General features: G+C 34.1%; 4 protein-coding genes across 5 annotated transcripts; all 4 read left to right on the top strand.

Annotated features, from left to right (window-relative positions):
• Positions 1-291: 291 nt before the first annotated feature.
• LOC109802575 (FKBP-like peptidyl-prolyl cis-trans isomerase family protein) lies at positions 292-3,061 on the top strand. 2 transcript variants are annotated; one of them, XM_020363993.3, is made up of 6 exons: positions 292-619; positions 743-774; positions 862-948; positions 2,157-2,306; positions 2,407-2,466; positions 2,800-3,061. In XM_020363993.3, exons 1-6 carry the CDS (start codon positions 373-375, stop codon positions 2,851-2,853), a joined length of 630 nt encoding a protein of 209 aa, XP_020219582.1. In that variant the 5' UTR covers positions 292-372; the 3' UTR covers positions 2,854-3,061. The 2 variants fall into 2 exon arrangements, with proteins under 2 accessions (XP_020219582.1, XP_020219581.1); XM_020363992.3 differs by having other exon boundaries at positions 301-619; positions 704-774.
• Positions 3,062-7,345: 4,284 nt separating this feature from the next.
• On the top strand, positions 7,346-11,875 carry LOC109802361 (Ribophorin I). The gene is made up of 10 exons (XM_020363698.3): positions 7,346-7,592; positions 7,990-8,034; positions 8,448-9,085; positions 9,167-9,314; positions 9,407-9,583; positions 9,854-9,922; positions 10,015-10,104; positions 10,875-11,033; positions 11,121-11,345; positions 11,422-11,875. The coding sequence occupies exons 1-10, from the start codon at positions 7,476-7,478 to the stop codon at positions 11,611-11,613; spliced, it is 1,860 nt and encodes a 619-aa protein (XP_020219287.1). The 5' UTR covers positions 7,346-7,475; the 3' UTR covers positions 11,614-11,875.
• Positions 11,876-13,158: 1,283 nt separating this feature from the next.
• Positions 13,159-15,589, top strand: LOC109802381 (outer envelope pore-like protein). The gene is made up of 5 exons (XM_020363729.3): positions 13,159-13,314; positions 13,379-13,453; positions 13,544-13,696; positions 13,765-13,863; positions 15,299-15,589. Exons 1-5 carry the CDS (start codon positions 13,222-13,224, stop codon positions 15,380-15,382), a joined length of 504 nt encoding a protein of 167 aa, XP_020219318.1. The 5' UTR covers positions 13,159-13,221; the 3' UTR covers positions 15,383-15,589.
• A 780-nt stretch (positions 15,590-16,369) lies between these two features.
• LOC109802831 (RING/U-box superfamily protein) lies at positions 16,370-17,350 on the top strand. The gene has a single exon (XM_020364228.3). It carries the CDS (start codon positions 16,484-16,486, stop codon positions 17,033-17,035), a length of 552 nt encoding a protein of 183 aa, XP_020219817.1. The 5' UTR covers positions 16,370-16,483; the 3' UTR covers positions 17,036-17,350.
• The last annotated feature ends 1,476 nt before the right edge of the window (positions 17,351-18,826 follow it).

Below are 18,826 nucleotides of genomic sequence, written 5' to 3'. Positions count from 1 at the left end.
TCAAAAGGAAGTAATTATAAAACTTTGAACCCTAAACCTAAGGCGCATCATCTTTTCACTCTTGAATGCTCTGGCGGATCAACCTAGAAGAACAATGCTAGACGATTTCTTGGCCGGAACATATATGTAATAATTTAACCTAGTTTTCTTTCCTGATTAAAATAATATATACATAAGCTTAACAACAATAAAGAGTGATCATGCACTTAACTTGTATTATGAAGTATAGGGCGAAAAGAGATAACATGAAAGTAGAAAAGAGAAATAGAGGAGGGGCAGAAGGGTAATTTTACGGAAGAGAAAATGAAGAGTGGATAAAGTAAAAGAGAAGCAGAGGTGGTGAAGCATGTGGCGAAAAGTATTGGGTTGGCAATGAGTCCCCCTTGCAGTTGCGCTTGCGCTTCTAATTCTATAAATTGGAGCGTGGATTATGGAGGTGTAGTGCTTTCGAATTCAAAGCGAAGTAGAAGATGGAGACCAATGGTTTCACTTTCTAATTCGAGAAGGTCGACGGCGCTTCTCATTTCATCCTTGCCTTTCGCCTTCCTTTTCCTCTCTCCGCCAGCGGAAGCCAGACGCAACAAGAAAACCATCCCAATCGAGGAATACGTTACTTCTCGTTAGTTCCTCTTCCTCTTTCAATTTTCGCATTTCCGTTTTTCTGCAATGTAAAATGCAATCAATCAATTTCGATTCAATTCAGCTGATGGATTGCAATACTATGATTTGATCGAGGGCAAAGGTCCGGTGGCTGAGAAAGGAACAACGGTTGAGGTTTGTGAGATTTTGGAAGTGGCGTCCACATCTCATTCATTGTTCTTTGTTTCTTGTTTACTTTTCAATTCTAGTTCTCACTCATAGGTACACTTTGATTGCTTGTATCGCGGAATCACAGCTGTATCCAGTCGAGAATCTAAACTCCTAGCTGGAAATCGTATCATTGCTCAGGTTCCGATCCTTTTCCTACTCTGCTATCAGTACAAGACAATGCAACTTGTTTGAGATCCACAACCAAGGACAATTCTTATTTTTCATCAGAGCTAGAACCAAATTCAAATTATAAGATCATATAGATTACAAATTGTTTATAAATTTCTTTGTTACTTTATAGGATTTAGGGGAAGAAAAAACGAAATTAAAATCTCTATAAATTAAAATTAACTTATATATAACTAAAACATATTTGAAAAAAACTAATATAAGAGACTTTTTCCAAATTAATTTTAGTTTCTAATCAAAATCAATTTCTCTTTAATTAACCATATATCTTTTCTATCTTAATTCACATTTTTTTTCCATTTTTTAATTAAAACACTGAATATTAAAATCCTTTTTCTTTTTTAAATTTTTGATATTTTTATATTGTAATAGAAAATCTTAAATTCGTTAAAAAAAATTGATTGAGTCGTGTCATATGAATAAAAAAACCACTCAGCCATCTCTCGTACATAATGATGTCCAGAAAGTGGGTGAATAATGAATTCATTCATATTTTTGATAAATGCATAAAACCTATCCAAACTACAAAAATAGAAAGATAAAAATTAGAAAAACCCTCCTACAAAGCCTTAGATAAACCAATTAGATTAATAAATCTCTTTTTACGTTATTTCACACTATTGTACAGTTCCTTTATTTATGTATATGTATTTGTGGGATTGATTTATTTCTCACACAATAAATAATAGATTATTTCATTTTTTCTTCTTATCTACTTTCCTTAAGAATGTTTATAGAAAAATTTATTCAAATAGACCTTTATGTTAGTCCCAAAAACTAGCTTTTAACATATAAGAGTTGTCTTCAATTCGAGTTCTTTTTAAGGAAACTTTTCTAGAAATACTTCTAGAAGAAAAAAATTGAAAAAAAAATGAAATAACTTGTGTATAAATTAATTCTTACTAATTTTAGTTTATGAATAAGTTTATTTTAATATTTCTTCCTGCTTTAAGCCATACTTTATCTACACTATTTTCATCATTTAAATAAGTAATGGAAATCTCAAACACAACTATTGGTACTAATGGAAAAACTTAGTTTCTTTCCGAAATTTGTCTCCAAAGTCATCTAAATTTCTTAGGTACTGTTAGAACGAATAAGAGTTGCTTCAGTTTACTTGAGCGGTGCTGATGTATGCATGCTTTATTTTCTTAAAGCCGTATGTATTCACGGTGGGAGCTCCACCGGGAAAGGAAAGGAAGCGTGAATTTGTTGACAACCCGAATGGTTTATTCTCTGCTCAAGCAGCACCGAAACCTCCACCTGCTATGTATACAATAGTGGAAGGAATGCGAGTTGGTGGAAAGGTGACTCAAATATCCTTCTATGTTTTTTTTTTCGTCTAATACTGTTATTAGTTTGGTCATGTGTCATTTCTTTTTATGTTCTTATTCTTAATGGTTGCAGCGAACTGTGATTGTTCCTCCTGAAAATGGGTATGGACAAAAGGGAATGAATGAGATTCCGGTAAATATCTCTTATTGTTTTATCGTTACTCTCAGCTACATAAAACTCTGTTATGGAGAAATGCCTTATAGGAAAAGCATGGTCATGAATCATCCTCTTCTGTTAAATAAACATTTACCTATTTATTGGTCATGAATCACCTCTACTGTTAAATGAACACGTAACTTAAGTTTAGGAAAGTAGGAAACACTCATTTTTACCCTCTCTCCGAGTTGAAAACACATCTTGTATCCTGTTGTCCTTTTTAAATTAGTCCACTCATACGTGTTCATTTTTAATGAAAATAATAAGCCTACAAGATGTGCTTGTTAAAAGTTGTTTATGATTTTGCAGCCTGGAGCTACATTTGAACTAAATGTTGAGCTTCTGCAAGTTGTAGCTACCTGAAGAGTGAGGTTATGAAGACATTGATAATTTGACTTCAGAATTTATATCCTGTGAGGCTACGGCTATTTTTTTTCCCATTAACTTTTTATTTTACCCTCTCTATGTTTCAATAGAGGAAAAGAAAATAGAGAAGGAAGAAAAATTTAGAATTTTTTTATTTAGTTCAAGAAAAAATAAAGAAAAAGAGATTTAATTTTAAAAATAAAAATTTTCAAAATTTCTCTCGTCATTTTCTTTTCAATTCAATTTTTTTTTTCTTTCTCCGCGTATGAGCAAATTGATTAATCTTTGAATAATTGAATGTAGGGTGAGAAGCACACTCTCTCTTTTGAGATTGCAATGTATTTTGGCTTCTAAAATTTTAGTGCGTGTTTGCATTGGAGTTCAAACGTGAAAAATCACGTTCAATTGAAAGTAACAAATAATAGCTTTCACGTAAAATTAATGTTCGACGTGAAGAGAGAAGACAAAATTGATTTACAAAATGAAAACCAAACACGCTATTAAAAGTGATCTTAGTATAAATTGGATTAATTTTTTTTTTTTTTGTATTTATAGGAACAAATCAAGTGAGACAGCTTCTGTTACGAGAGAGAGAAGAATCAATTTTAGTCAAAGTTATGATTAAATCACAAAGTTACGTAATTAATAATGTGATTATTAAAGAATTTTAAATTTTAATAATTTATATAAAGCTACTATAAATTTGTTAAAGTTTAAATTTTAGGTCTTTTTGTAACGACCCGGCTGGTCACTACACACACACCCGTGTACACCGGAAACGCCAGACAGAAAAGACAAGTATATAAATATAGGATCTAGAATATAAATATATACAAAGTCCCTATCCGACTAGAGTTAGAGTGCACAAAACAAAATACATCATCAACGGCTACACCAAGTAGCTGAAAACAACAAAACATCCACAAAGATCCAACTCCGCCTACCAGCTGCAGACTCACCACTAGCCACCTGCCTACCCCTGCTCTACTCCCATACATAGTATGATCTAGGGATGGCAAAACGGGCCAGCCTGGCCCGTTTTGGCCCGGCCCACCATTGGCCCGCCAAAAACGGGACGGGCCGGCCCGGCCCGCCAATGTAAAACGGGCTGGAGATGCTGGCCCGCCCCGCCGCCCGCCAGCCCGCTTACAAAAATAAAAAATAAAAAAAATGGAAAAAAAAAATTATTTTATGGTTAAATAAAAAATTTTTTGCTACAAATAAATAAATATAATCATATGAAATTAAAAATGCATACATATTGTACTTAATATATGTTCAACAAAAACAAATTACAAACTTAAAACAAAATCAAATAGAAATTAGTCCATTTACACCAAAATCAAAACTAAATTATAAACTTACAAATTATTTATACACTAAATTTTTTGATAGTCCACAAACAAGTTTAAATACAATTAATTAACTTTAAATTTTTATTTTAAGAATATTAGAAGTTCTCTTGAAAGAAGATGTCTCTACTTTTTTTCTTAATCATCTTCATCCTCATCTTCTACATCAAAATAAAATAAACATAAAAATAATTAAATTAAAAAATATATATATATGCGGGCCGGCGGGTTGTGGCGGGCCGGCCCGCTATTTGGCCCGGCGGGTTGGCGGGCTTGGCGGGGCGGGCTTGGCGGGTTGGCGGGTTGAAATGCTTGGCCCGGCCCGCCAATTTTTGGCGGGCCAACGGGCCGGCCCGCGGGCCATGGCCCACTTTGCCATCTCTAGTATGATCATCGCAGTCCAACCACATGGAAACAAAAAAAAAGGGTAAGCTAGTGTAAAGAAAATCGACAAACATATATAAATATGTAAATAAAAGCATCTACAGCTATCAGCACACCCGTACAGCTTATACTACACCAAAGCAAACTCAGCAATATCAACACCGACTTAGCGGCTATAACAGCACCACAATAGTGGCTAACAGCACCGACTTAGCGGCTATAACAGCACCACAATAGTGGCTAACAGCACCAACTTAGCGGCTATAACAGTATTCAGCTCAACAAAATAAACAGCACGGCAAAACAGCTCACAGCAATAACGTATAATACAACATTTAAACTCATCAATAACAACCAGCTCAATACAACATAACATCCGTCTCAACTTACAGCAACCTCTATCAGCAATTTCAACATAGTTTAACATTAAATATTTCTTCAGGTTAACATTCTCATGCTCGCCCGGCGCACCCATGGTTGCGCCCGGCGTGGCACATCCAGAGGCACCAGGGGACCAGCGCGCCCGGCGCAGGCATGATCGCGCCCGGCGTACCTCAACCAGAGAGCTCAAAGCTCTCACGCTCCTGGCGCAATTTCCAATTGCGCCCAGCGCAAACCCAGGCAGAGACTCTTAGAAGTCTCACGCGCTCGGCATAGCCTAACTCGCGCCCAGCGCGGGGAAGGCAGAGACCTACCAAGGTCTCGCGCCCGGCGCAATTCGCATTGCGCCCAGCGCCCTCTTGGCAGAGACCCTAAGGAGCCTCCGCGCCCAGCGAGTTCAAATGCGCGCCCAGTGCGGCCTCAAAAATCCCAAAACATGTCATTTACTGATAGCGCGTCCAGCGCGGCCCACTCCACGCCTGGCGTGGGCCATCCAGAGGCTCGCATTCGCAAGCTCGCCCGGCACACACACCTTTGCGCCCGACGGGCTTGCCTAAATGAAGCTCCCAGATGGTCATGCGCCCGGCGCGAAGAACTGCGCCTAGCGCGCAGCTCAGCAGCAACCCACCAAGTTCGAAAATCTAGCCCAAGACCTGCAAAAATCCCCATTCCCAGCACATGCAGTCCAGCCAAAAGCCATTATTTCCATCAAGGATCAAGAAAAACACCACATTTCTCACATGCAACCACAAACAAAATTTATTCAAAGATTTTCTTAAAAACTCCAAAAACCCAAAAACCTTTTATTACATCATTCCCCACCAAAATCATCAATCTTCAGCAGTCAAATAGGTACCTAAAACTCAATTTTCAGCCAAAAACGACAAGAACCTAGCTTCCCTTACCTTGGCTTTGATGGTTCCGAGCTTCGGGAAGATTCCAAGAGAAAACGAAGGAACTTGAACACGGGAAAGGAGAATAGAAAACTTCAACACTAGTTAGCAATCCACCCTACTCAGCTCTCCCACCAAAGAGCTTGAGCAACGAAGGAGGAGAAGGGGAGAGAAGGTTCCGAACACTCAACTAGTACCACCCATCTCTAGCTCAGCACCTAAGGTTACCAGAGGCCAGGGAAAGAAAAATCAGCCAAGGAGAGAATGAGTGAATGGAGAAGAAGAAAATAGTGAAGGGAGAAGTTGAGAGGGAAGAGGGGTCTCACACTTTTAATAAAAAAAATTGTTATTAGTTTTTATAAAATAAAAAAAATCATATATGATATATTACCGAAATACTTTATATGATAGTAAAATAACCCAAAAAAATATTTTTTTTTCTTTTAAAATTTATTTTAGACTTCATTTTAACAAACCATTTTCGTGGATATATATAGTTTAGATTTACTTTTCGGTACCTACGACCATTGTCTTTGAGAATTAACTTTTTAATTTGTACATAGAACTAACCGCCAATGTACAGACATATTTATTATATATAATTAAAATTTATAATAAATTATATATGTGTATATATATATATATATTATATTTAAAATTTATATAAATAGATATTTTTTAAATGTAAATTATATTTTTAGATTTATAATAAATAATTTATATTATAATATAATTTTTATTTACTAATTATTTATTTTAAACATTAATATTTAATTCATAAAAATAATATATTTATTTATTTTTAATATGCTGATGTCGATTAAAATTAACTTATATTGTTATAGAAATGAATTTTAGTTTTAATTGAAAATAATATATAAATATGGCTGAGAGATTTGTTGTGTGTCCATATTTAATTTGTTGTCGACAATGGCAATTTAATTTTTATATTAATTTTTATATTAATTTTTAATTAAATCAAATTAATTTTGAAATTAAAATTATAAACTATATTAAAAAGACATAAAGAAAACAAATTAAATGCCTTATATATGAAATTATAATACTCTATATGAAAACTCTTAAAAATACTCATGTTTAAATATTAAAAAGAAAACTCATATAAAAAAAAACTGTTAAATACAATATTGTGGAACAAGGTATGTATTTTTTTATGCTAAATTTAATCTCTCATTACATTTAATCGTTTCAATTTGTTCTATATTATTAAAAGTTTAAATCTAGTGTTTTGGTTTTTAAAAATAATACAGTGTAATTTTTTTTTCCACAAATTAAGATCAATAACATTATAAAATACAAAAATCACAAAAATGCATGTATGACAATATAAACTATTTATTATTAATTAAAAATTTAATTTATATATTAAAATGATTTATTTTTAATTTATTTTTTCACTTCCACTTTTATTATTATTAGTATTATTTTATTTTTGTTAAAAGATGAGACACTCGAAGTGGTAAATTGGTCGGTTAAGAGTGGAACAAGAAACAGCGGTGCCTGCTGGGGCTTGGGTCTTGAGTGCAGTGAATGAGTTGAGGCGAAGAAGAAAAAGAAGAAGAGAAAGAAAACAATCAAAAGAGGCATCATGAGGTCCATTCCGTTTCTGTTTCTGTTTCTGTTTCCGATTCTTTTTGCATTTCCCTTTCTGTCCTCGCCCGTGCTCTCTGCTTCGGATCTGATCCTCGCCAAGGTTGACCGTCGTGTAAGTCTTCTCGCATGTCACCTTTTAGGGTTTCGATCTCGCATCCTTTGCTCTTTCTCTGTCTCTTTCTCTTTCTTCACTTCACATTATCATACGCCAACTCCATTAAAATTGCACTCCCGAGGGTTTCGGTTTCAAATCCAGAATCAACCGGGATCAATCTCCGATCTGCGTTAATTATATATTTAATGCTTCTGTTTTATTCAAAAGCACTTTCTCCGAAAGAAACAGAAGAAGAATGCATTCACGATATGTGATTGACTTCATTTGCTTGGTCCTAAATTTTCTGTCACTTTAGGAATCAGACTTGCTTATTTTCTTCCGTACCTGTAAATCTTCAAGTTCTCTATATCTAATAATTGCTTCTTCTGACAATTTTTTTCTCTGTCCTTTGCAGATTGATCTTACATCACAAATTGTGCGCGTCACTACTTCACTAAAGGTACATTCAGTGTAATTTCTTGATTTGTTATTGAATTTTCTGTGAGGCTTTTGATCCTACTTGTCTCCAAAACATTGTAACTTACCTCTACAAATGCATCTCATTTCTACTAAGCTGAAAATTACTAAGACACAGGTATTGTAAATGGTAAATGGGAACCTAACTTCTGGAAGAAACACAACATAAACTCTAGTTTAGAAGCCTGGACTGAATAATTTATAAATGCATTTTGAATGTGAACTTTGTCCTTGTTTTGAAAAAAAATTAGAGGTTTAAATTTAAAAGAAAAACTGTTGACTTATTAAATATAATTTCCCCTAGCATGGCAAATCCTATCTCCTTTCATATTCTAAAATAGTTTCTCTTTCTTATTATCTTTGTTTTATGTCACACTTCCTATCCATTTTTTTCAGGTGGAGAATACGGGATCTGATGTTGTGTCTGAGATTTTGCTGTCCTTTCCTGAAAGCCAGGCAAATCACTTGGCATACTTGAAAGCAACACTTAGCGAAGGGAAGGGGAAAGTAAAACCATCCCCTGGTGTTGGTTTACCTGTGGAAGTTGTCCACCCTAAAGATTTCCCTCCTGCCTTGACAATTTATTCCGTATCTTTACCTAAGGGGCTTGGGAAGGGAGATAGTTTGACATTGGATGTCTTGGCTGTTTTAACCCACACATTGCAACCATTTCCAGAGAAAATCAACCAGGGTGACATCCAGCTTCTACTGTTTCAAGAGAGTGCACAATATCTCTCTCCATATGCAGTTAAGGTCCAATCACTCACTGTTAAATTGCCTGAGGCAAGAATAGAGTCCTATACAAAACTAGAAAATGCAAAACTTCAGGGATCTGAATTAAAATATGGTCCATATGAGAATCTTCCTCCATTTTCATACTTGCCAATAGTTATTCATTTTGAGAACAACCAACCCTTTGCTGTTGCTAAAGAGTTGGTGCGAGAGATCGAAATTTCCCATTGGGGCAATGTACAGATCACAGAGCATTACGATATTATTCATGCTGGTGCTCAGAGTAAAGGAGAATTTTCTAGGTCACCTTGTTTATTTGATTCTGAGTTATTTGATTTTTTTTGTTAGTTTGGCATGTCATAATAGTTTATTTTCTGCTACAGGCTTGACTATCAGACCAGGCCATATTTAAGAGGTGCATCAGCCTTTAGGCGCCTTGTTGCCAAGCTGCCTCCAAGAGCTCATTCTGTGTACTACAGGGATGAAATTGGCAACATTTCTACTTCTAGTTTATGGGGTGACTCAAAAAAGGTGGATATTTTCACGCTTGAATTTTTCTTTTTAACTGTGAAATACATTTTAAAAAACATTTTCCAAAAATAATGATTCTTTAAAAACCACAGACAGAACTGGAGATTGAACCTAGGTACCCTATGTTTGGTGGCTGGAAAACGGCCTTTACCATTGGATATGGCTTGCCACTTCGGGACTACTTATTTGGATCAGAAGGAAAGCGCTTCCTTAATATCACTTTTGGTGCCCCTATTAATCAGTTGGTGATTGACACTCTCTTTGTGAAGGTGACTGAGTTTATTTTATCATGATAATATATATTTCACTCCTTTTTCTTTTTTGTTGGTTGGAAACTTAGAATTTGATCTTACGATGGAGAATTTATCAGTGAGACTTGTGCAACATCACACCAGTTTTACCTTTTTAAAGGAGGAAGCAATATTCCTAAGGAAAATGGATTTCTTTATCTGAATAATATAGTTATACCAGTCTGTCTAATAATATAGTTGTACCAGTTTGAATTACAATTACATCTGCCTGATGCTTTTAAACTCCAGGTTGTTTTGCCTGAGGGTTCTAAAGACATTTCAGTATCTGCTCCATTCCCTGTGAAACAATGGCAAGAGGTATTCCTGTACTGATATCTTCTGCTCTGCCAAAACATAGCTTTTCCATTTCCTTGATTAGGTTTTATTGTCCTTTCATGTAATTGTTGCAGACAAAGCTTTCCCACTTGGATATTGGTGGTAGGCCTGTTGTTGTGCTGGAGAAAAACAATGTTGTGCCTGAGCATAATGAACATTTTCAGGTATTACTGTTGCATCTTTTCATGAAAATAAAAGTGCTAATTTTGTACTGTCTAGCCACCAAAAATACAGAATGCATGGTCAACTTCATATGTTCCTCAAAGGTCATGCTTTAATGGGTCATATTACTGCTATTTACATTTTGAAGAACATGACAAAAATAACACAATTTTCTTAGATTTTTATTGCAAGAAAAGAAAAATGAATATCCCTAGATTTCATGGATTGGCCACCTTATTGAATTGGGTGCTCACTGCCAATATGTTTATAAATGGAGAAATTTTTGTTCATTTTTATGACTTGCTTCCATTTTTTCAAATATATCCGCCATCAGAAAATTAAGCGCAAGGGTTAGAGATTTGCTATATACAAGAACTAGGGTGATATAGGATTTAGGTGGGAAAGAGAAAGAAACCAAAACACATAGAAAGAAAGAGGGGAAGAGTGAAGAATAGTAAAACAGATAGGATAGAGAGAGATGACATAAACAGAGAGATCAAATGGCCATGCACTTCACTTCTGTCATTGTTTTCATTCTGTCTAAAATGTACAACAGCCATGCTTTATTTATAGGGGAATAACCAACAGCTTATGGTTATAAAATCCTAACTAACAATAGCTTCCTAACTAACCGATTAACATTCTTTTCTTATTTATATTTACATATCATAGGGACCAGAGAAATAATGATTTGATTGCTTAGCATACAATATTTATTTTCCTTCTGATATTTGATTGAGCATACTACTTATTATCATTGCTTGTGTTGCAGGTCTACTATAAGTTCAACAGTCTCTCTATGCTCAGGGAGCCTTTAATGTTGATTTCTGGGTTTTTCTTTCTGTTTGTTGCTTGCATTGTCTACACACATGCAGACATATCAATTTCCAAATCTTCTGCATCTTATTTAGCAAAGCTCCAGTGGGACGAGGTAATCAACTTGTTGTGTCATAAACAAAATCCAGCATTTGCAATTGAATGTAGTACTTACGTTATACACTTGTGTTTCACTATTCAGGTGCAAGCAACTATTCAGCAGGTCCATGGTATCATTAGCCGATGCTTAACAGCACATAACAAGCTAGAAACATCATTGCACGATCTTTCTAGGACAGGAGATATTCAAGGATGTAAAGCAACTAGAAAATCAGTTGATAGCTCGTTGAAAGAGCTCTCTAAAGAGTTGAAGTTACCATTGGCATTCTTGCAATCTTCTCCGCAAGCTGCTCAAATTTTACCCAAGGTTGTTATAAGTATTTTCTTCCATGTATTTAAATCAATCTCAATTTATAATTACATAATTTATTTATTTATTTCAGGTGGAGGAACTTGTTGCTAAGGAAAGAGAGTTGCAGGATAAACTTTTAGCGAAACACACTACAGTTGTAGACTGCTATGAGAAGAAGTTAGGAGGAAGGGAAATTGAGAATCGGATTGCTCCACAACAGCAGAAGATTAATTCTTTGAAACGGGAGATTGATGATCTTATGGACTTGATTGATGAAATATGATAGGTGACTATGCTGCTCGAGATGATAATTTGCTCCCATTTTGACCTTGTTTTACTTGATTTAGGTCAGAAACTTGTTGCGGTTTGATAATTGCTTTAGAGATTAGTGATATGATACTTCTGTTGGTCGGAATTTTGTTGTGGTATATTGTCAACTAGTAATTTACGGTAACGTTGAGCATAAATGTGTTAGACTATGGATCAGAATCGTAGTTGTCGCTAATTTTACATCCGGGTTTATATGAAAACATGGATTGCATACACACACTACTCAATTATCGTCAATACAAACCCTTCGCCCATGTTATGACCCATGTCACGTGTCTCTCAAATTTACTGAATCACTTGAATAAAATAAACAATTGTTTTGAATGATTAGTGCATGTTTGAAAGAAAAAATCATTAGGGACAATTATTTTGTTTTCTTAAGAAGCTTTTAAGATTTTGATTACATTTATTATATACATAAATGAAAATGTTCCAAAAATTAGAATTATTATAGAAGGGTCTTTTTAGGAATTTTTTTTTAAAAGTAGATCCAAAGCCCATTTCTGAATATGTAGCCTATAAATTTGGTCATTTTATCTATTTAAATACAGGTTAGAAATATTTGTAAGAGTTTCTTTATTAAAAAAAAAAATTTTAATAAAAAAGCTTTCATAAAGTACTTTTAAGTTTGTATTTAAACAAGCCTAATAGATATACGAATAGATATTTTAATTACATGACTAATTAGAATCAATATCTTCATATAGACCAATGGAATTGGATTATCAATTATGGAAAATATTTCTCACGTTATCTCATAGTTAGTTGAACACTGGATGATTTGATATAGTTGAATACTGAGTTAGTGAGTTTCATTGCTATAAATAAATAAATCTCATAAATAGTGGCAATACTTTCAACTTGGGATTTATCTTATGTAAAGTGAAATATGTAAAAATAAAATGAGATTAGATAAATATTTAATATGAATCAAAATGTATTATAATTTATATATTTAACTTTGAATTAATAATAAAATATGTTTTACATTTAAAATGTCTTATTATTTTAAAAGAGTTGCAATCGGGATTTCATTTTATCCTTCGCCTCAGTAAGAGGTAGTTATATCTTCGCTTTTTGATTAATTAGTTTCTACTTTATAGTTCTTAGTCGGAGGATACCCGAGACTACCAAAATAAATAAGGTCAATTTTTCTTTACGTGTATCCAAAAGGTGGACATATTCAAATATTATTGTGTTTATCATTTTATGTAGTGTTTGATTTGATTTTTTTTAAAACTTTTATTCATGAATCTATTATTTTAAATTTCAAATAAATTTTAAAAATAAAAAGATTGATAAGAAAAAAACGGCTGACTTGATACATATCATGTTAATGAAGAATGAGAAGCTTTTGTAATAATTCATAATACTGCTGGTGTTTAATATGCTGCTATGGTACAGAATCAAACAAAACCCATGATAGTTGGGCTTATCTCAATGGGCCCCTGCACAAGGAAAAAAAAAAAAAAAAAGGGAGTCCGGCAGGAGTGTTAGTTAGGGTTGTAATTAAAATTAAAATTGTTGGAAGGAAAGAGTAGGATATTTTTTTTATCCGGAAATGGAGACATCCCTGAGATATGGAGAAGATTCCAAAGCTTTACGAATCCACGGCAAGGAAAAATTCCGAATCGACTCCAACACCTACTTCCAGGTTTAACCATTTCATTCAACACTCTAATGACCCTTATCTTTTCTCATACATTCTCTTTTCCCAGGTGCACGCTGAGCTTGATACCAAACTTGGACAACCCACTTCCTCCAGTGCCCTCATAAGACATTTCTATCCCAGTGTCAGTCCTCATTTTACCCTACTTTATGCCATGCTTTTCCCTCTTCGCTTTTTATATGATATGATATTATATTACATTACTCTGTTGTAGTTATCGGCAACCCTAGGCGTTGGATTGCGATATGATAAACGTGACAAGTGGCGCTATACTGTAAATGCTAAGAAAACATTTCCCGTCTCACTTGACGGCTTCCTCAATTTTAAAATTAAGGGAGGATGTGATGTTGACACTGAGTTTAAAGAGGTAGTTCATCTGCCTTTCTATTTTCTGCTTTACCTTTGAATTAATTGCTCAATTCTTTTCTTTTCCAGAGGAAGTCCAGAGGAGCTGCCGAGTTTTCCTGGAACAAGTTCAATTTTCAGAAGGACCAAGATGTTAGATTTAGGATTGGCTATGAAATTTTTGAACAGGTTTTACTTCAATTGCTGCTTGCAAATATTATGACCAACATTATCACCATGCATATACACTTTATCCCATTCTTATCTTAGATTATGAGTTTGTTTGGATACAAGTCAAGCGCTTCTAGTTGAGAAATTCTTAAAAGTGTTTCCAAGCTTGTATTCAACCAGACTTTATATGAATCTTGATTTGTTCCTTTTCCTAATGTTGGTGGTGTCAAGACTGCTTTGGTGATTAGCAACCATCTTGTCAATTTAGTGGTTACATCTTTTGCCTTAGCTGTTTTTTGGATGAGAAGGATTGAAAATATGGGGAAAGAAAACCAAAGGAAAATGAGAACAATATTGTGTTATGGTCTATTGTACTGCAACAAAGAAAACTAAATGATGTAGTGCAACATGGCTGATCACTGATTTTTACAGATTTGTTGGAGAGAGAATAACTTCTCAAGTTTAATGTTGCCAATGGTAGTTTTATGATCTAGTAGCTGCTGTGCTGATTGTGTTTTCTGGGAAAAATTTTGCGAAACCGATGAGTTCACTTCCCATTTTCCCATCGAGGGAAATTTCTATTCTGCCCCTAGTTTATTTTCTATCATTCTCTCTGTCTACATCTAGTTGTTGCTACTTTTGGGTTTCTTGACTCTGCAAAAGACTCTGGTGAGTTAGAGGTAGGTTCAACTGTCTTGAGTAAAAATAGTTAGCCGCAAGGTTTTAACAATTTTAGGGTTTAGGGTTAAACATTGTTGGCTGTAATCAAGGTTTCAAACATTGTCAAGTTTTTGGGATGTCTGCGATGGCCGAATTTGTCCATAATTTCAATATCAATAAATGTGATGAAACTGCTACTGCAATTTAAAACATTTTTTAACTGTCAACTATGTAGATTTTGACCTGATAAATAAATGTATTCATTTTACCAAAAGCTAATAAGTGTATTAAAATTGAAGTCATCTCCAATCTATATCTAATAAGATAAAATATTGTAAATAACGGACGCGAGTATTTTAGGAGGGAAACTTTTTTGGTTCTCACCTAGATTGAATTGTGACACATGGATTGATGCACTTGAGTGAAAAATATATGTAATTGAATGGTAAGCCTTTAATCTTTTTTATTAGTAGGAAAGATTGCAATGGTAACAATAGTTAGAATCTAGGGCTTTGACGACAAGCCTTTGTGCCTTTATTTAACTTTTATTAATTCACTTTCGGTACCAAAAGTAGTAAAATTACTGGATTCTATTGCTGATGTTTCGTCTGGTAGCAACCCAATGGTTTTCTGGAATTAGGAAGTTAGCAGAATCTGTGAAGTTGCAGTTGGTGTCAATTTATCAAAGAAATTTTGTTGATCTAGTTTAATGCACCTTTTCCCAATTTTTGCATGCTATATATAATTCATGGTGTCCTTATTGTTACATTCCATCTTAAAACTCTTGTTTCAGGTTCCTTACCTGCAGATTAGGGAGAATAATTGGACACTAAATGCAGACTACAAAGGTAGATGGAACGTGAGATATGATTTGTGAGAAGTGCAGAGAGCTTTTTTCTGTAGACAATAGACTTGTTCTGCTTGTCATTTTTTTGTAGACGTGTTCTGTTTCTCACCCCAACCTTATGCCCCGCCCTTACAAAAAGGGACCATTCATAAATCTATGTTTAGTCGTGCGAATTACTTTGCATGAGGAACTAAAGTGATTGATTGAAAATGAAGTTCGGATATGATTTAATATTTATATTTATTTTACAATTTGAATTACAATAAAAGTTTTCACTGCAAATGGTGGATGTCATCAGATGGAATTGGATGAATTCGCATGTATGAATTGGATAACTAGTCTGCGTGTATGATGCAAAAATGAAGACTCCATTACAGCGTAATGCATATAACTAGCTATATGCTTGAATTGGATAAATTTTTCGATAAAACTTGAGGGGGAAAAAAGGAAAGATAATTTTTTTTTAAATTAAAATGAGTTTATATAGTTTTAGCTTTGGTTTAAATACATATTTGGTATATGTAGTTTCTATAGTATTATTGTTTTATTTTAATATCTTGTTATAGACATTAGAAAGTAGAATTAATGAAACTATTGAAATTAAAAAGAAGCAAAAAGAACATATATAAAGACTAAAATATATTTTTTATTATATAAAAGATACAGTTTATAAATTTAACTTTTAAAAGTTGAAAAGTATAAAGCAGTTTTATCCTATAAGAAGAAAAAAAATTGAGTAATTTAAGATTTTTTTTCCCTACAAGTATTTAGCAAAAAAGTTTATCTAAATTATCCGATGGCGATTTCTAGGACGATCCAAGGCAATGGGTCTTAAAGTCAAAGTTATTAATGCATCTTTGTGGTGAGATTGCTGTTAAGGAATTGAAAAAGGGGGTAAATATCATAAACAGTATAGTTTATCTATAACATATTTATTTGTTTTATCAAGAATGGGTTTAAGATTTAAAAAAAGAATAGTTATAGTTATGAAAAAGAAATAGTGTAAGAGAGTGAAAAGAAATAGTAAAATTAGAAAGGAGAGGAATATAAAAGGAGGGGAAGGGCATAGTAGTTGGTCACTCAAAGGAAACTCGAAACGCACACTCTTTGCATCTCTTCCTTCCAAAACACATGACTCGTCCCTTCAGATATTTAGGCGAGACCACCTCGTCCGCCCACTCCGCCCTCGTCGACTCCGACTTCGTCGTCATCCTCGCCGCCCTCCTCTGCGCTCTCATCTGCGTCCTCGGCCTCGTCGCCGTTGCGCGCTGCGGCTGTCTCAGCCGCCTCCGCCTCTCCGCGGCCGCCGCTCCCCAGCCTCCTCCTCCCGCCGCCGCCAACAAAGGCGTCAAGAAGAAGGTCCTCCGCTCCCTCCCCAGGCTCACCGCCACCGCCGAATCCGCGGTCAAGTTCGCCGACTGCGCCATCTGCCTCACGGAATTCGCGGCCGGAGACGAAATCCGAGTGCTGCCTCAGTGCAGTCATGGATTCCACGTGGCCTGCATCGACGCCTGGCTCAGATCGCATTCCTCCTGTCCTTCCTGCCGTCAGATTCTGGTGGTTTCTCGCTGCGACAAGTGCGGCGGGATCCCTGCTCCGGCGGCCAGCAGCTCCTCCTCCGCACCGGAATCGGAGGCGAGATTGAAGGTTAGGGAGGATGACGTGAATAGGTTCTTGCCTTAGCTTAGTTTATAGTATTAACTCAAAATTCATCCATCCTATTCTCAATCTTGTCTATATAATAATAATAATAATAATAATAATAATAATAATAATAATATAACATATGTATAATATGGAATACCTACTCGTGTGTATTTTTATTTTTTAAAAAATTTAAGTAGGAATTAGTTAATTAGTGTTAGATGCATTTGGTTAGGGTTGTAATTAGCACTTGTCTTATTATTATTGCATTCGTATTCTCCCAAATCAGCTGTGTCCTATGTAATTCCTATTAAGACTTTTTTATTTTTTAATTTTGGTTGGGTTAGATCTGTATGTCCTTCATGTTATGGCACTATCCATGGCTCATTTTTCTCTAACAAAATGTGGAAAAAGTAGGTTCAAGATGGAGTCAAGTCACTGAGGAGCTCATATTCAATGTTTTCTTCGCTTATATACCTTGTCTGACTTAGAATGGGGAAAAGTCGGGTCTAGTATTTTTCTTTCTTAGTTTTTTTAAATTAATGTAGTAGTGAAAAAATAAAAGGTTTCAAAGCAGATGAAAAAACATGAAAATGAAGGATAAATACTTATTTTTATATAATTAAATTCATAATAAATATATTTTTAAATCAAATCTCTCAGTCAAATAGTTGTAAAGTCTATCATGAAATATGATAGACTTTGAATTCAATTCTCATCTATATTAAAATAAAATTTGATAGACAACAATTAGTCATAGTTACAAATACAGGTTAGTCTTTAGTTGTCTTAAGATAATTTAAAATGATCATATAACTAAAAATAATAATAAATATACATATAAAAAAAAGAGTAATTCGACATTGGTAATAGAAATAGTTGCGGCTAGTATATTAAATGTACACTTAAAGTTAAGTAAAAAAAGATATTGAAAATATTTAATTAAGAAAATTAAGAAAGTAAGAATTTCAATCTCCAATGTAATTTAATTTATAATAAGTAAATAGAAAATTAAAAGCTAAAAAATAAATATTAATTTTGAAAACTTCTTTTATTAAAGTTTTTTTTTTCAAGTATAAACTAGATTTTAGAAGTAAAAAAAAAAACAAACATGTGTTGCATCATGTTTTAAGTTTGCAAGTTTTGTGCAAAAAGAGAGAGAGAATGAATCTTTAGTTTAACCTATTTAAAAAAGCAACAATTGCTTATTTTAAGCTATTTAAAAATAATAATTACTTAGGTTGGTCTACATTTTTATAGTGTTCTCTGAAAACAAAAAAAATAGTTTTCTGAAAATAAATGAATGAAAATACGGTTTAAGAGGAGAAAAATGATTCTGAAATGAAAGGGGGTTTGGTAATGAGTGATGAGTAATGGTTAGAAAGGAAAGGAAGGAATTAGTTTGAGTTGGTTGTGAGTGGTGATTGGAAGGTTGTGTATGAAAATGAATAGAAGTGGGAATCTTGTGAATATGAGATGAGTTGGGTCTCTCTTATAAGAAAGGACCATTCACCTTTAAACAATTTTTACTTGGAATTGCTAGTGGGACCATCCAACTTTAATGCCTTCAATTATATTTTTTTATTATTTCTCATTTTTTTTCTCTTTCTCTCTCTCTCTTTTTTAAGAGTACTGTACCATATTTATTTTATAAAGAAGTAGTAGTATGTCTGAATGCTAATTTGAGCATGTCAGTATGACAGTATCAGCATGCAGTGTGCTGGGTCGCAACCTTATCATTATCATTTATATATTAAAAACTGTAGAATTGGACAACAAATGAAGATATCTCTCAAATAATGCCACTAACTTCACACACAATCATTTTTG

The sequence above is a fragment of the Cajanus cajan genome, chromosome 4, assembly GCF_000230855.2.
Source record: "Cajanus cajan strain Asha chromosome 4, NIPB_CcT2T_4, whole genome shotgun sequence".
In the NCBI taxonomy this organism is placed as follows: Eukaryota; Viridiplantae; Streptophyta; class Magnoliopsida; order Fabales; family Fabaceae; genus Cajanus; species Cajanus cajan.
Note: the sequence above shows the minus strand (reverse complement) of the source record. Positions and strands in the feature narration are given on the sequence as shown.

What these genes read in the sequence shown, in the direction of transcription:
- LOC109802575 (XM_020363992.3), top strand. Translation starts at nt 373, where the DNA reads ATGAGTCCCCCTTGCAGTTGCGCTTGCGCTTCTAATTCTATAAATTGG. An exon ending in CGAGGAATACGTTACTTCTC is followed by an intron (nt 620 to 703) that starts GTTAGTTCCTCT and finishes GATTCAATTCAG; the next exon opens with CTGATGGATTGCAATACTAT. An exon ending in AGAAAGGAACAACGGTTGAG is followed by an intron (nt 775 to 861) that starts GTTTGTGAGATT and finishes TCTCACTCATAG; the next exon opens with GTACACTTTGATTGCTTGTA.
- LOC109802361 (XM_020363698.3), top strand. Translation starts at nt 7,476, where the DNA reads ATGAGGTCCATTCCGTTTCTGTTTCTGTTTCTGTTTCCGATTCTTTTT. An exon ending in AGCATAATGAACATTTTCAG is followed by an intron (nt 10,105 to 10,874) that starts GTATTACTGTTG and finishes CTTGTGTTGCAG; the next exon opens with GTCTACTATAAGTTCAACAG. An exon ending in CTGCTCAAATTTTACCCAAG is followed by an intron (nt 11,346 to 11,421) that starts GTTGTTATAAGT and finishes TATTTATTTCAG; the next exon opens with GTGGAGGAACTTGTTGCTAA.
- LOC109802381 (XM_020363729.3), top strand. Translation starts at nt 13,222, where the DNA reads ATGGAGACATCCCTGAGATATGGAGAAGATTCCAAAGCTTTACGAATC. An exon ending in ACTCCAACACCTACTTCCAG is followed by an intron (nt 13,315 to 13,378) that starts GTTTAACCATTT and finishes CTCTTTTCCCAG; the next exon opens with GTGCACGCTGAGCTTGATAC. An exon ending in GCTATGAAATTTTTGAACAG is followed by an intron (nt 13,864 to 15,298) that starts GTTTTACTTCAA and finishes CTCTTGTTTCAG; the next exon opens with GTTCCTTACCTGCAGATTAG.
- LOC109802831 (XM_020364228.3), top strand. Translation starts at nt 16,484, where the DNA reads ATGACTCGTCCCTTCAGATATTTAGGCGAGACCACCTCGTCCGCCCAC.